General features: G+C 41.4%; 1 protein-coding gene across 7 annotated transcripts in view; it reads left to right on the forward strand.

The window, feature by feature from the left end:
• The window catches only part of LOC118389975 (rho GTPase-activating protein 32-like), a 262,757-nt gene that overhangs the window by 186,720 nt on the left and 59,944 nt on the right, over positions 1–16,093 (forward strand). For 4 of the 7 annotated variants that reach the window (XM_052529794.1, XM_035780032.2, XM_035780033.2 and 1 more), the window contains 2 exons: positions 11,518–11,604; positions 15,537–15,674. The exons of 2 other annotated variants lie outside the window; for them this stretch is intronic. In XM_052529794.1, the coding sequence (XP_052385754.1) occupies positions 11,518–11,604; positions 15,537–15,674 (225 nt within the window). The remainder of the gene's footprint in view (positions 1–11,517; positions 11,605–15,536; positions 15,675–16,093) is intronic. One more of the 7 variants, XM_035780036.2, reaches the window with a different exon arrangement.

Genomic DNA, 16,093 nt, shown 5'->3' on the forward strand with positions numbered 1-16,093 from the left:
GTTTGTGTGTATCTTTAATCTGTGTGTATGCAATGATGGGGGAAAACACAGACTGTTGTGCTGTGTTTGTCTGTGGTCTGTACACTGTGTATGAAGGAACACACAAACCATACAATTCACTACATCGTCTAGCAATCAATGGTGGATTGTTAAACATGGTCTCTGCAATAGCAACATTGTGTTAAATCCCCTCTGTGTGTTACATCTTTATATGCTTGTCCTTCCTAAAGGAATTTACAAGGGATTGATTGGGAGATATATAGGCAAGTACTTTCAATTAGGAAGAAAACAAGGGCTTGTTTGGACACTAATTGGCATTGAAGTAATGGAACTATTTTATTGTGCTTGCAGCGTAGCTAAGCAATAGATTTTGTCAGTGTTGTAAGGTGTCACATGCCAAAGCAATGGCTTGAGAAAGTGAGGCCACTGGTTTTTGTTCACTACTTAGCTTTCTCAGCTGTAAATTATGCAAAAATGTCATGCAACTCTGTGGAATGTTCCATGAAATTAGAAAAAAATTCCATGTCCCCCCCTGCATTCGACAAAAAACGTGTTAGGCCTACAATGTGAATGTATGACACTTGGCCTACAGCATAAAATTATTGCAAGTAACTGATGGTAAAGTAGGCCTACTACTGTATGTATCAATAAGTTTGTCAGGTACAGTGCGCAAATAAAATAATATGTGTTATTTGTCACATGATTCATAAACAGGTGTAGATTAACGGTGTAATGCTTACTTACGGGTCCTTTTCTAACAATGCAGATTTAGATAAAGATAAAAATATGATTTATGATTTTCAATACCGTAAAAAAAATTATGTATGCTGTGCCACTAAGTTAAGAATAACTAAGAAATCTAAGATGTGTCAAATATATATATCCAGCTCAGGGCTCCAGCTATGCATTTGGTTTGCTAACTTGTTAGTGTCTAGATGTCAAGATCAAGCTTCTTGGTTACAGCAGAGACATTCAATCCCCTCCTGTTGACTAAATTGTTTTGTGCTTGATATTACATTTTTAAAAGTATTATATATTTATTTTTACATAGAGTCCCTTGTGTGTACTTCCAGGAATACTGTATACCCCAGTATGTTACAGAAATGGTACGAAAATCTGCATAACGCCTAACCCTAATGGCTATATACAGGGAGCACCAGTACTGAGTTGATATGCAGGGGTAAGAGGTAATTGAGGTAGCCATGTACAGTGCATTGGGAAAGTATTCAGACCCCTTCCCTTTCTCCACATTTTGTTAGGTTACAGCCTTATTCTAAAATGTATAAAATTATTTTTTTCCCCTCATCAATCTACACACACTACCCCACAATGACAAAGCAAAGATGGGTTTTTAGACATTTTTGCAAATGTATTAAAAATAAATAACATACCTTAATTACATAAGTATTCAGACCCTTTGCTATGAGACTCGAAATTGAGCTCGGGTGCATCCTGTTTCTATTGGACATGATTTGGAAGGGCACACACCTGTCTATATAAGGTCCCCACAGTTGACAGGTCATGTCAGAGTAAAAACCAAGCCAGGAATTGTCCCCAGAGCTCCGAGACAGGATTGTGTCAAGACACAGATCTCGGGCAGGGTACCCAAAAATGTCTGCAGCATTGAAGGTCCCCAAGAACACAGTAGCCTCCATCATTCTTTAATGAAGTAGTTTGGAACCAATGAGACTCTTCCTAGAGCTGGCCACCCGTCCAAACTGAACAATCGGGGAGAAGGGCCTTGGTCGGGGAGGTGACCAAGAACCTGATGGTCACTCTGACAGAGCTCTAGCATTCCTCTGTGGAGATGGGAGAACATTCCAGAAGGACTACTATCTCTGCAGCACTCTACTAATCAGGACTTTATGGTAGAGTGGCCAGACGGAAGCCACTCCTCAGTAAAAGGCACATGATGGCCAGCTTGGAGTTTTCCAAAAGACACCTATAGGACTCTCAGGACATGAGAATCAAGATTCTCTGGTCTGATGGCTTCGGGACAAGTCTCTGCATGTCCTTGAGTGGCCCAGCCAGACCCTGGACTTGAACCTGTTTTGAAAATCTCTGGAGAGACCTGAATATAGCTGTGCAGTGATGCTCCCCATCCAACCAGAGCTTGAGAGTATCTGCCAAGAAGAATGGGAGAAACTCCCTCAAATACATGGTGTGCCAAGCTTGTAGCGTCATACCCAAGAATACTCAAGGCTGTAATCTCTGCCAAAGGTGCTTCAACAAAGTACTAAGTAAAGGGTCTGAATACTTCTGTAAATTTGATGTTTCTCTTTTGTTTTCATAAATATGCAAACATTTCTAAAAACCTGTTTTTGCTTTCATTATGTGTGTAGATAGATGAGGGAAAAAAATATTTAATACATTTTAGAATAAGAATGTAACATAACAAAATGTGGAAGAATGCATGTGCACACAGTATGCATGTGTGCACATGTTATGTGTGTGTGTGGCCGTATGTAGTGTCTGTGCGTGTAAGTGTTTTGGAGTGTCGTGTCTTTACTATCATTAAATTGAAGACTTAGTTTTTATCAAAGATTCCAGTAATTAGTATTACGCGATTAAACTGAATAATCATGTAACTGTAATTAACTATGAAGTCGGGACACCAAGGAAAGTATTCAGATTACAAAGTTATAATTTCCCAATATAACCCTTCAGGTATTTTCATATCTGATCAATAGTCTTCTGATTAATGATTTAATCCCTTTTTGAGTTTTCCTTCATTAAACTGTCCAAAATCACATTGTGAAATTGTATAAACAGTATCATACTCACTCATTCATCTTATACAACAATTAGATGTAAACCTCATATCTGGGGCTATTATACAAACAGCATTATGGTAATGTGGCCACACCGTCTCCCATGAGCTTCCCAAGTTGTGAAAAACTGACCAGTTTCTCGCTGGATTCTTCATCGATCTTTTACACTTTGTCCGGAACATGAAATTTGTTCGTACCTCAAGTTCTGTAAGGTGGAAGGATTTCCTTTGTCTCCATGAAAAACTACTCTCTATAACTGTGTGTCCATGAGGTCTTCTCAGGAATTTACGACCTCTGACCACAGCAGCCTAGTTGAAGGAGGAAAGGGGGAGGCAGGGAGAGGGGGATGGGGTTCCTATACTCAAAGAGGCCAACGTCATGACAGGAGTGTCTATGTAAGTATGTGTGAGTGTGTGGGTAGAGTCCAGTGTCTATGCATAGATTCAGTGCAAGAGCATTAGTGCAAAAAAGGGTCAATGCAGGTAGTCTGGGGAGTTATTTGATTAGCTATTTAGCAGTCTTATGGCTTGGGGATAGAAGCTTTTCAGGATCCTGTTGGTTCCAGACTTGAGGCACTGGTACTGCTTGCTGTGCGATAGCAGAGAAAACAGCCTATGGTGTGGGTGGTTGGAGTCTTTGACAATTTTTGGGGCTTTCCGTTGAGACCGTCTGGTATAGAGGTCCTGGGTGGCAGGGAACTCGGCCCCAGTGATGTACTAAGCCGTACTCACCACCCGCTGTAGCGCCTTGCGGTCGGATGCCTTGCAGTTGTTGTACCAAGCGGTGACGCAGACAATCAAGATGCTCTCAATAGTGCAGCTGTAGAACTTTTGAGGGCCAAATATTTTCAGCCTCCTGATCTCCTCCCTATAGGCTGCCTCATCGTCATCAGTGATCAGTCCTACCACCGTCGTGTCATCGGCAAACTTGATGGTGTTGGAGTTGTGCGCAGCCACGCAGTTGTGGGTGAACAGGAGGGGACTAATCACACACCCCTGTGGGTCCCCCGTATTGATGGTACATGTGGCGGGTGTGTTGTTGCCTACCCTCACCGCCTGGGGGCAGCCCGTCAGGTAGTCCAGTTGCAGAGGGAAGTGTTTAGTCCAATGGTCCGCAGATTGGTGATTATCTTGGAGGGGACTGTTTTGTTGAATGTTGAGCTGTAGGTCAATGAACAGCATTCTTACATACAGTTCAAGTCGGAAGGTTACATACACCTTTGCCAAATACATTTTAACTCAGTTTTTCACAATTCCTGACATTTAATCCTAGTATAAATTCCCTGTCTTAGGTCAGTTAGGATCACCACTTTATTTTAAGAATGTAAAATGTCAGGATAATACTAGAGAGTGATTTATTTCAGCCTTTATTTCTTTCATCACATTCCTAGTGGGTCAGAAGTTAGTATTTGGTAGCATTGCCTTTAAATTGTTTAACTTGGGTGAAACGTTTCGAGTAGCCATCCACAAGCTTCCCACAATAAGTTGGGTGAATTTTGGCCCATTCCTCCTGACAGAGCTAGTGTAACTGAGTCAGGTTTGTAGGTCTCCTTGCTCTCACACGCTTTACCAGTTCTGCCCACAAATGTTCTATAGGATTGAGGTCAGGGCTTTGTGATGGCCACTCCAATACCTTGACTTTATTGTCCTTAAGCCATTTTGCCACAACTTTGTAAGTATGCTTGGGGTCATTGTCAATTTGGAAGACCCATTTGCGACCAAGCTTTAAGTTCCTGACTGATGTCTTGAGATGTTGCTTCAATATATCCCCATAATTTTCCTCCCTCATGAAGCCATCTATTTTGTGAAGTGCACCAGTCCTCCTGCAGCAAAGCACCCCCACAACATGATGCTGCCACCCCCGTGCTTCATGTTGGGATGGTGCTCTTCGGCTTGCAAGCCTCCCCCTTTTTCCTCAAAACATAACGATGGTCATTATGGCCATACAGTTCTATTTTTTGTTTCATCAGACCAGAGGACACTTCTCCAAAAAGTATGATCTTTGTCCCCATGTGCAGTTGCAAACCGTAGTCTGACTTTTTTTATGGGTTATGTCAATATCGGACTCGTTTTACCGTGGATATAGATACTTTTGTACCTGTTTCATCCAGCATCTTCACAAGGTCCTTTGCTGTTCTGGGATTGTTTTGCACTTTTCGCATCAAAGTACGTTCATCTCTCGGAGACAGAACGCGTCTCCTTCCTGAGCGGTATGACGGCTGCGGGGTCCCATGGTGTTTATACTTGTGTGCTATTGTTTGTACAGATGAACATGGCACCTTCAGGCATTTCGAAATTGCTCCCAAGGATGAACCAGACTTGTGGATGTCTACAATTTTTTTCCTGAGGTCTTGGCTGATTTCTTTTGATTTTCCCATGATGTCAAGCAAAGAGGCACTGAGACCTTGAAAGCCCTTGAAATACATCCACAGGTACACCTCCAATTGACTCAAATGATGTCAATTAGCCTATCAGAAGCTTCTAAAGCTATCATTTTTTGGAATTTTCCAAGTTGTTTAAAGGCACGGTCAACTTAGTGTATGTAAACTTCTGACCCACTGGAATTGTGATACAGTGAATTATAAGTTAAATAATCTGTCAGTAAACAACAACAAAAAATTACTTGTCATGCACAAAGTAGATGTCCTCACCAACTTGCCAAAACTATAGTTTGTTAACAAGAAATTTGGTTGAAAGTGGTTGAAAAACTAGTTTTAAAGACTCCAACCTAAGTGTTTGTAAACTTCCGACTTCAACTGTAGGTTTTCCTTTTGTCCAGGTGGGTAAGGGTAGTGTGGAGTACAATCAAGATTGATTCATCTGTTGGGGCGCTATGCGAATTGGAGTGGGTCCAAGGTGTCTGGAATGATGGTGTTGATGTGAGCATGACCGGCTTTTTTCGAAGCATTTCATGGTTGTAGATGTGAGTGCTATTGGGCGATAGTAATTTAGGCAGGTTACCTTGTGTTCTTGGGATACGGGGACAATGGTGGTCTGCATGAAACGAGTTGGTATTACCAGTGTTTTCCATTAGCGCTGGCTAATCGGCCGGTTATGGGCTCATTTTCAGCTGGCTACTTTTTCCACTTCATATTAAATAGTCTACTTTTCACTTAAGTTTCAATTTGATAGTCCGTCGAGCCCTCTCCCTCTAGAATGAACTATATGCACCTTCTAGGGATCTATTGAGAGGATAGGCGCCTGTCAGTCACGAAGTGAGCGATGACAGGGAAATGCAGCAGAGAAGAAGAGGCCAAGTGAGAGGTTTCACTCTGTACAAAATTAACCCAGTGCTTTTTTTTTATTTGGATCTAAGCTTGTCACCTGCTTTCTGCCTTTAAGACGACTCCCATTGTTAGGGCGGTGACAAGCATCTCATCATTATATACAGATCTCTGGTTGCAGTAGAATTTCTTTAAACGGAGGGAATTTGCACATCCCATGTAATGTAAGTGGTAATGATGAGTCGAAATCCACAACCTAATTTTTGTTTTCTGACACTTTTATTTTCCGTGTTTCACATAGCCAGCCACACGGAATCGTGGCGCATAGAAGGCTATTTACTGCATGGCTATTTACTGCAACTTAACAGCAAGTGTTGACTAGTTTATAAATTGTGTTGAACTGACTGAATAAAGTTCATATCCTATATCCCTTTGCCATTAATAAATGATATGGCATGGTATCGCATTGGGACAAGTAAACCAAAGGATTTCCTAGGTTTCCTTTCCTAAGATGTCGGGGCTTGCCAAACAGTGACGCTAAAGTGAGTGACTCTCGTCAGTCAGTGTAGCCTACTGAATCTGTGAGAGAGCCATTCATTTGGCTTCCTAATTTGCATAGGCTACTGGTATGTCACTGCTTTTTTTGCGGTTATCTGCAAATAAATTATGAGAACATTCGGTGAAGATGCTGGAGCATCATTGCAGTAACAATAGGTAGCGGAGAGCCTCATTCTGGTCCAAATATGATAATTAGGGCTCTCACGGAATTGATCAATATACTAAATGTATTGAACAGAATGCATCAGTGAATTGTATTTCCTCCAACTTTCTGAAAAGGCAACGAGAATGCCCCTGTCTGTGTGTGTGCGGTGCGCATGTCTACCACTTTGTGTAGCCGTTAGCGATGATGCTAATGAAAACGGTCTTCTGGTAGATTGAAAGACTTTCCCAAAAAAACTTCTCAATTCAATGTTAACTACAAAGTAACCTATATTTACCTGGCAGAATGATATCGTGATTATTTGCATCAATCAAGTGGGTATTTGTTTTACAAACTCTACTTTCGCTGCAAAACCACCGCTAAACAACAGCGAGGGTAACTACACCCAAAAATCTAAATTTCTCAGATTTTTCACAAACCTTAAAAAGGGTCTCGTGGTTTAGGCATTGTTGTTGGCTTAGAACATCCAATGTAATTTAAAAAGTGTGATTTTGAGAGAGAACTTTAAAGAACTGGGGAAAACGGAAACCTGGAAAAACAAAACCTTTAATTTATTTTTCAAGATAATGTGGGCTATTTACGTCATTTTTTTCTTCATTTTTTATAAAATACATAATTTGAAGAACAAACATTGTGGCAATTAATATCTTGCAGTTAAACTGTAAGTAAGACTTTAATCTCAAGAGACGACGGGTTAAAATGTAAAATATCTTGAGATTAAAGTCTTATTTACAGTGTTTAAATTGGTTTGTTCTCTTACTTAGAAAATAGTCATAGTCATATAGGCCTAGACCTAGACAATATCCAAAACAACAGTACACTGAATTCATACATTTTCAGTTATTTAAATTGCCTTTTTATACAATACCATTTTGCACTAATTCTTTTGACTCATCACATATGCTGCTGCTACTACTTATTGTCTACCCTGTTGGGACTTTTCCCCTGCCTGTATGTGCATGTCTGCCTCAGTTGCCTCGTGCCCCTGCACATATACTCTGCGCTGGTGCCCTGTGTATATAGTCAAGTTATCAGCAAACTTAATGATGCTGTTGGAGTCGTGCTTGGCCGTGCAGTCATGAGTGAACAGGGAGTACATTGTGTTGTCCTCGTTATTTATTTATTTATTTCTCTGCATTGTTGGGAGGGGCCATAAGTATTTCACTTAGTCTACACCTATTATTTACGAAGCATGTGACAAATAACATGATTTTATTTGAATATCACAACGATATGTCATGACTGTCCTGTGAGGATCCAAATAGATCAGATCAGATTTGCAAAGAATAACTTCAACCAGACCCCATCTCACCTGCAAAGGGGGGAGGGTTGAACTTGTGAGGGTTAACACCTCGCATCCTGTCATAAATCAAGAGGAAAAGATTCAAGTCTCCCTCGCCAATGTTCACCAGAGGAATGTCCTTTGTTTCAAGAGACTTTTCCCACCGAAACACTAATATGTTCAAAAGCGAATACTGGAACAATATAATAATATTATAATAAATAACATAGAACGTTGGGAATGGTCAGAGGCGAACTATAGAACGAATGTAATTTTGTTTATTTTGTGATGCCATTAAAATTTTTATAAAGGAAATACTGTAATGTGGAAAGGATCCCCCACTACATGTGTGAAGTGTCCATCCTATGCATTGTGCATGTAATATGAAAAATGATTGTGGATGAGGGATGGGATTTTAGGAACCATAAGAGATAATTGTTTTACATAAAATTTGCAGAGTGATAAGTCACGCCCCTGAGTGAGGTCAGACCGTGTCAGCCTAACGGAACCGCCCTTTCGATGAAACTGTATAAATTGATGGGTTAAGAATTAACATATCAGACCAGAAAAGTATGAAGCTGCAGCTGCATGCTTAAAGTGGTTTGAACTCTGAATCTCAACATGAGGCAGAGACGTTAAACTCACCTCCTGGACAATCACTGGTACGGCTGATTAGCTATCCTAAGTAAAGTATCTTAGAAAGTGAATTTAGGTGGGACCATTCTACTACTCTGCTCAAACTATCGTATTACGCTACAATCATCACTCTACTAGGTACCATCAACCTGGCTGGCTAGCCTATCTTCGAATAAGCATCTTCAGGAGGGAATGGGAGGAAAATAAACTCTGTTCTGTTCAGGACTACACGACAAGTCACCAAATACCTGACAACAGTATGAGACTTGAGTGGCGGTTTGTGTGCCACAGGGTGGCGGTTCGTGTGCAAAGTATATGATTACTGTAAGTGAGAGTAGTTTCTAAATGTACCGAAGTATTATGTCTCTGTCCCTCTCTGCCCCCCTCTCCATCTCTTTTGTAACAAGCAGCTATGTTTTGCCATTCCGCTAGCGATCTGTTTTTAACGTATTAAGTGTGTATGTTTATCCTGTGTTAACATTTAATTAACTAGTAAATAACTGATTAAACCCATTTGTGTAGTACTGAATCATAAGTAAGGCTCAGGTTTTTGTAGATGCAAGGAGGTTACGACTGTTCAGAATGATGATATGATACGAGGTTATGATTAATAAGTTGACTCTTTATAGGTGTGATAGGTAAAGACCTTTTTAGAGTTTAATTCGGGAGATGTTAACTCTTTTTAAAGAACCGCTCCCTTGGTGCCCCACATCCTAATGAGTTAATTGTTACATGATTCATTTAATTGGGTAACAATTAAACATAGTTGATTAGATAAATAACAGTCTTCAGATTAATGTTAAAGTCAAGTCACAAATATTTTCTAATCTGGGAGGTAAACTTGATAAAGTATTCAATAATTTCGCTGTGTATTCCAAATGGAATCAATGCATTAAATAAAGGTTAAATATAAAAAATATATTTGAATGTACCGGTGGCCATCAAAATAGAGGTCCTTTGGAGCTCAAGACGCACCTGGCTGGCTACTTTTTCTATTTGGCTGGCTGCTCTATATACTGGTATTCCGTCTGGCCCCGCAGCCTTGCGAATGTTAATCTGTTTAAAGGACTTGCTCATATCGGGCTTAGTCATCCGGAACAGCTAATGCTCTCATGGATGTTTCAGTGTTGCGAGCATAGAAGGCATTTAGGTCGTCTGGTAGGTTTGTGTCGCATGGCATCTCACAGCCGGGTTTCCCTTTGTAATCCATGATAGTTTGCAAGCCCTGCCACATCTGTCGAGCATCAGAGCCTGCATAGTAGGATTCTCAGTCCTGTGTTGACGCTTTGCCTGTTTGATGGCTCGTCAGAGGTTGTAGCGGGATTTCTTATAAGCGTCCAAATTGGTGTCCCACTCCTTGAAAACGGAAGCTCTATCCTTTAGCTTAATGTGGATGTAGCCTGTAATCCATTACTTCTGTTTGGGGTATATACATACATTCACTGTGGGGACGTCGTTGATGCACTTATTGAAGCCGGTGAATGATGTGGTAAACTCGATGTTATCCGATTAATCCCGGAACATATTCCAGTCTGTGCGAGAGAAATAGTCTTGAAGCTTAGTATCCGCTTCATCCTATCACTTCCATATTGAGCTTGGAAGCAGGAGGATAGAGTTTTGGTCAGTAAAAATGAGGTAAAACAGATTTCAGTTTCCCTGCATTAAAATCACCATGCGTGAGAAACACTACCTCTGAATGTGCATTTTCTTGTTTGCTCATGGACTTATACAGCTCATTGAGTAGGGTCTTAGTGCCAGCATCGGTTTGTGGTGGTAAATAGATAACTCTCTTGGCAAATAGTATGACATGCAGCATGTGAGGTATTCTAACTTGGGCAAGCAAAAACTCAAGACTTCCTTAACATTTGAGGTTGTACACCAGCTGTTGTTAAAGAGACACACCCCTCCGCCCTTCATCTTACTTGAGTCTGCCGTCCGGTCTTGACAATGTGCTCACAGCCAGATCAGGGTCGTATTCACTAGGAGCCAAAATGGGGAGGGACTATCTAAACATGTCCAATAAGAAATGTTTGTTTTCGGCTGCAAAACGTTTTGCTACAGTGTGCGCTAGCACATACCTCTGCACTTCAGACATCGTTTGCCACTAACTTCATGAATAGGGTGCATAAATCATCACACACCTTTTCAAAACGTTTTAACCCTTCTACTCAAAAAGGAGTGATATTAGATATCTGCAACCTGTTAAACGTTATGATCTTGTAGCTAGAAAGTAGCAACTAATGTTAGCTAGCACTGTTCAACCCACTAACTTCATGACAGCTTGTTAATGGTGCAGGGTGCATTGTCTAGTATGCACCTGTAATAAGAAGTTATGCACACTGTATATGTAATCACTATGTTGATAGGTTCATTTCAGTCAATAATTTTGAATAAATAGGTCCAAGTAGCCTATCCAGCCAGTGCATTTGTGGCACTTCATGTATGTCAGTTGCGGACGGCTGGCTTGGGACTCTAAGCTTTTCTGTCGTCATCAACAACCTCGTTCAGGTCTTACGTTCATCTTCTCTGTGTCCTACAGCAGGAGAAGTCGAGAGAAGCGCGAGAAGGGAAAAAAAGGATTGGGGTTAAAATGTACAGGGCTCGTATTTACAAAGCGTAGGAGTGCTGATCTAGGATATGTTCCCACCTGTTCGTATAATCATATTCATTATGATCTAAAATGGACTCCTACTTTCAGAAGCTTTGTGAATAGGAGCACTGGGCTGTGTTTAATTGTCAGGGGCTGTGAGGGATGGTGTTCTAGCTTGAAAGAAGGGGGGTTAGAGAAAGGTTAAAGGATTATTTAAACAGAATTTTCTGCCATTTGACCCAAAACACCAAGAGCTACCATATGCGCCTCTTTCCCTTTCTCTCTGTATTCCAGTTGTCCCTCGCGGATGAACAGAGTGAAGTGACACGGAATGGCTTTGAGTCCAAGGAGCTGCAGTATTTGGTCCAGATCTACTGCCAGGTATGACCGAGTAATCATCTGGGTGCTGTGCTATGCTTCGGTGTCCTCAATCAGTGCTTTCTCATATAGAGTACCAGTCAAAAGTTTGGACACACCTACTCATTTTTATTTATTTTTATTTGTACTATTTTCTACATTGTAGAATAATACTGAAGACATCAAAACTATGAAATAACACATATGGAATCACGTAGTAACCAAAAAAGTGTTAAACAAATGAACATATATTTTACACCGTTCAGAGGACACTGTGTGAATCAGGCCTTCCTGGTCGAATTGCTGCAAAGAAACAACGACTTAAGGGCACCCATAATAAGAAGATACTTGCTTGTGCCATGAAACACTAGCAATGGACATTAGACCGGTGGAAGTCTGTTTTTTTGTCTGATGAGTCCAAATTTGAGATTTTTGGTTCCAACAGTCATGTCTTTCTGAGATGCAGAGTAGGTGAACAGATAATCTCTGTGGTTCCCACTGAAGCATGGAGGAGCAGGTGTGGGGGTACTTTGCTGGTGACACTGTCAGGGATTTATTTAGAATTGAAGGCACGCTTAACCAGCATGACTACCATAATTTGTTTTTCAACAAGACAATGACCCAACACACCTCCAGGCTGTGTAAGGGCTATTTGACCAAGAAGGAGACTGGTGGAGTGCTGCATCAGATGACCTGGGCTCCACATTCACCAGACCTCAATCCAATTGAGATTGTTTGGGATGAGTTGGACTGCTGAGTGAAGGAATTGCCACAAACAAGTGCTCAGCATATGTGGGAACTCCTTCAAGACTGTTGGAAAAGCATTCCAGGTGAAGCTGGTTGAGAAGAATGCCAGAGTGTGCAAAGCTGTCATTTAGGCAAGGGTTGCTACTTTTGATTTAACACTTTTTTGGTTACTACATGATTTCATATGTGCTATTTCATAGTTTTGATGTCTTCACTATTATTCTACAATGTAGAAAATAATACAAATAAAGAAAAACCCTTGAATGTCGAGGTGTGTCCAAACTTTTGGTACACACACACATACTCTATCTCACATTTGCATACACACGCACTCTCACTTGCATGCACACTCTCACAAATACACACAGTCACATGGAAAGCCTTTGTCTTTGGAATCTTGTCACACACCAAATGAATGCCCAATGTGTTAGCTAGTAGGTGATTGGCTCATTTTCAGTCATTTCTGAAAACCCATTTGGTCATGATTAAAATTGTGGGAACAGTGAAGCTGAAACAACCAAACAACTAAATAGAAGGGTCTCGTGGGAAAGGAGAGCGACACTGAAATCACACCAATTGGCCTCATCCATGATGCTCATGAGGTGTTGAGTAGCAACAAAACACACAACTTGGAGAAGATATCTGGCATACCATCCGTGCCTCCAAATCTTTTCCTCAACTTGGCAGTTATGCTACCCTCTCATCAGAGACCTAGCGAGGCAAGTCATGTGTGCCCGGTGCTGACTGAGGGCATGTACCAAATGGAAACCTATTCCCTATATAGTCCACTGCTTTTCACCTGGGCCCATAGGGCTCTGGTCAAAAGTAGTGCACTATATAGGGAATAGGGTGCCATTTGGGACATTACCTGAGGCTTACATCACAACTGTATTTGCCTGTCACTTTTTGATCCAGCACCCTCTTCTTCAGATTAAAAAAAGCCTTGCTTTGTCATGTGCCAGCCGGCCTCTGATGTATTTACCCCAAAGATGTATCATCAGTTAAATTAACGTATGAATTATCGACTTCTCGTGTTGTACTCCAGAAATAGCTTAGGCAAATTGATCACTTCATCAATGGATTCCAAAATTAGCTATCCAGGGCAGGCCAGCACAGTTCAAGCGGGTGAGCTTGATATGGTGGACGATTTAGGAGCTGTTCCATTCTGTCGAGCATGATACCTGTTGGATTTACTCGCAATACCAATAAAACATGCCAAGTTATTACCCCGCTGCAGTTTACATGCTCTTAGGTTGGAGTCATTAACTTCTTGGATATAGGGGGCGCTCTTTTAATTTATGGATAAAAAAACTAAAAACATTCCCGTTTTAAACAAGATATTTTGTCACGAAAAGATGCTCGACTATGCATATAATTGACAGCTTTGGAAAGAAAACACTCTGACGTTTCCAAAACTGGAAAATACTTATTTTCCACCATAATTTGCAAATAAATTCATTAAAAATCCTACAATGTAATTTTCTGGATTTTTTTTCTTCTCATTTTGTCTGTCATAGTTGAAGTGTACCTATGATGAACATTACAGGCCTCTCATCTTTTTATGTGGGAGAACTTGCACAATTGGTGGCTCACTGAATATTTTTTTGCCCCACTGTATATCCACAGTAAAACGAGTCTTAAATCGACATAACCTGAAAGGCCGCTCACCAAGGAAGAAGCCACTGCTCCAAAACCGCCATGAAAAAGCCAGACTACGTTTTGCAACTGCACATGGGGATAAAGATCGTACTTTTTTGAGAAATGTCCTCTGGTCTGATGAAACAAAAATAGAACCGTTTGGCCATAATGACCATCGTTATGTTTGGAGGGAAAAGGGGAGGCTTGCAAGCCGAAGAACACCATCCCAACCGTGAAGCACGGGGTGACAGCATCATGTTGTGGGGGTGCTTTGCTCTGGTTCACTTCACAAAATAGATGGCATCATGAGGGAGGAAAATTATGTAGATATATTGAAGCAACATCTCAAGACATCAGTCAGGAAGTTAAAGCTTGGTCGCAAATGGGTCTTCCAAATGGCCAATGGCCCCAAGCATACTTCCAAAGTTGTGGCAAAGTGGCTTAAGGACAACTAATTTTAGGTATTGGAGTGGCCATCACAAAGCCCTGACCTCAATCCAACAGAACATTTGTGGGCAGAATTTAAAAAGTGCGAGCAAGGAGGCCTACAAACCTGACTCAGTTACACCAGCTCTGTCTGGAGGAATGGGCCAACATTCACCCAACTTATTGTGGGAAGCTGGTGGAAGGCTACCCGAAACGTTTGACCCAAGTTAAACAATTGAAAGGCAATGCTTCCAAATACTAATTGAGTGTATGTCAACTTCTGACCCACTGGGAATGTGATGAAAGAAATAAAAGATGAAATAAATCATTCTCTCTATTATTCTTACATTTCACATTCTTAAAATAAAGTGGTGATCCTAACTGACCTAAAACAGGGAATTTATACTAGGATTAAATGTCAGCAATTGTGAAAAACTGAGTTTAAATGTATTTGGCTAGGGTGTATGTAAACTTCCGACTTCAACTGTATGTCTGGTTTGAATAATAGCAGTACATCCAATCTGATATAATTAAAGCTGGGTTGTTTTTCACTGGATGTTCTGTACTAGATTCCGGGTTCATCGTCCAATGAAGGAGATCCCCTTTTCAGATTAAAATGCCCCCCTGTTGAGACTAGAAGGATATAATGTCCAACTCTCTTAATTCCACCAGATTTGGCCCCCCTCTCTTAATAATACCAGCCATTTGGATTCATTCCCTTCTCCAATCCCTCCTGCCATCTATCCACCATCCATCCTTTAATCAGTTTTTTGGCACTGCCTTACATTGGCAGACTGGTGCTCTGCTTGGGGCAACCACAACCATACCACATCCGGAACCATACAGATGTCTGGTCCCTGTCCCACAGTGGAGTATTGTGTGGGGAGTCACTGTAGCAGGATTATAGCTAGGAAGGTAATATCCCCTGTCCGACCCCCCTCGTAAAATCATAGACTCCCCCTCTTGCAACTCCGTCCCAGCAGTGGATTGTGAATTGGGGCGTGAGGGGCACCCGGAGGGTATCTGTTACCAGGCTAGTAAAGCAGCCAGGGGCTCATACCTCATGCATATCCCCTGTGTTTTGAAACGTCCTCTCTCTCTCTTTTCTTTCCCACTTTCCCACTCTTGCTATTTTTGCTCCGCAGAGCCGAAGCTGGATTGTGAAGCGCAGCTATGAGGATTTCCGTGTCCTGGACAAGCACCTGCACCTTTGCATCTATGACCGCCGCTTCTCGCAGCTGCCTGAGCTGCCTCGATTCGACAGTCTGAGGGATCGTGCCGAGGTAAGATACCCGGTCTTTCTCAGTACAGCCAATGTGCCCCACCCCACACAACACCCCTATATCCCCATTCAAATGGTCTCTCCCAGTCTCCCGCTTTGAATACCGCCTCAGAGCTCACGACTTTAAGGACTATATTATCTTTCCCCTTCAAGATTATGGTGTTCAGACAGAAGCAAGAGGTGACTTGAGAACAGTTTTGCGTCCATGTCCGTCCGAGAGTGAAATACCTGCACAATGTCAATGCTGTATTAGCTTGTTTTACAAACTCGTGTTCGTTGCAGGCTGATTCATGGGCTAAATTTGTTAGTGTCCATTTGTGCCGAGGTTTTTTTTTCTTTTTTTCTGTCTAATGGCCTGGTGTTTAGAGGAAGCAGCTGTATAGTCTGTTTTATGTTTTTAGAAAACCTCTCCATCCTGCT

This window comes from Oncorhynchus keta, chromosome 11 (assembly GCF_023373465.1).
Source record: "Oncorhynchus keta strain PuntledgeMale-10-30-2019 chromosome 11, Oket_V2, whole genome shotgun sequence".
NCBI lineage: Eukaryota > Metazoa > Chordata > Actinopteri > Salmoniformes > Salmonidae > Oncorhynchus > Oncorhynchus keta.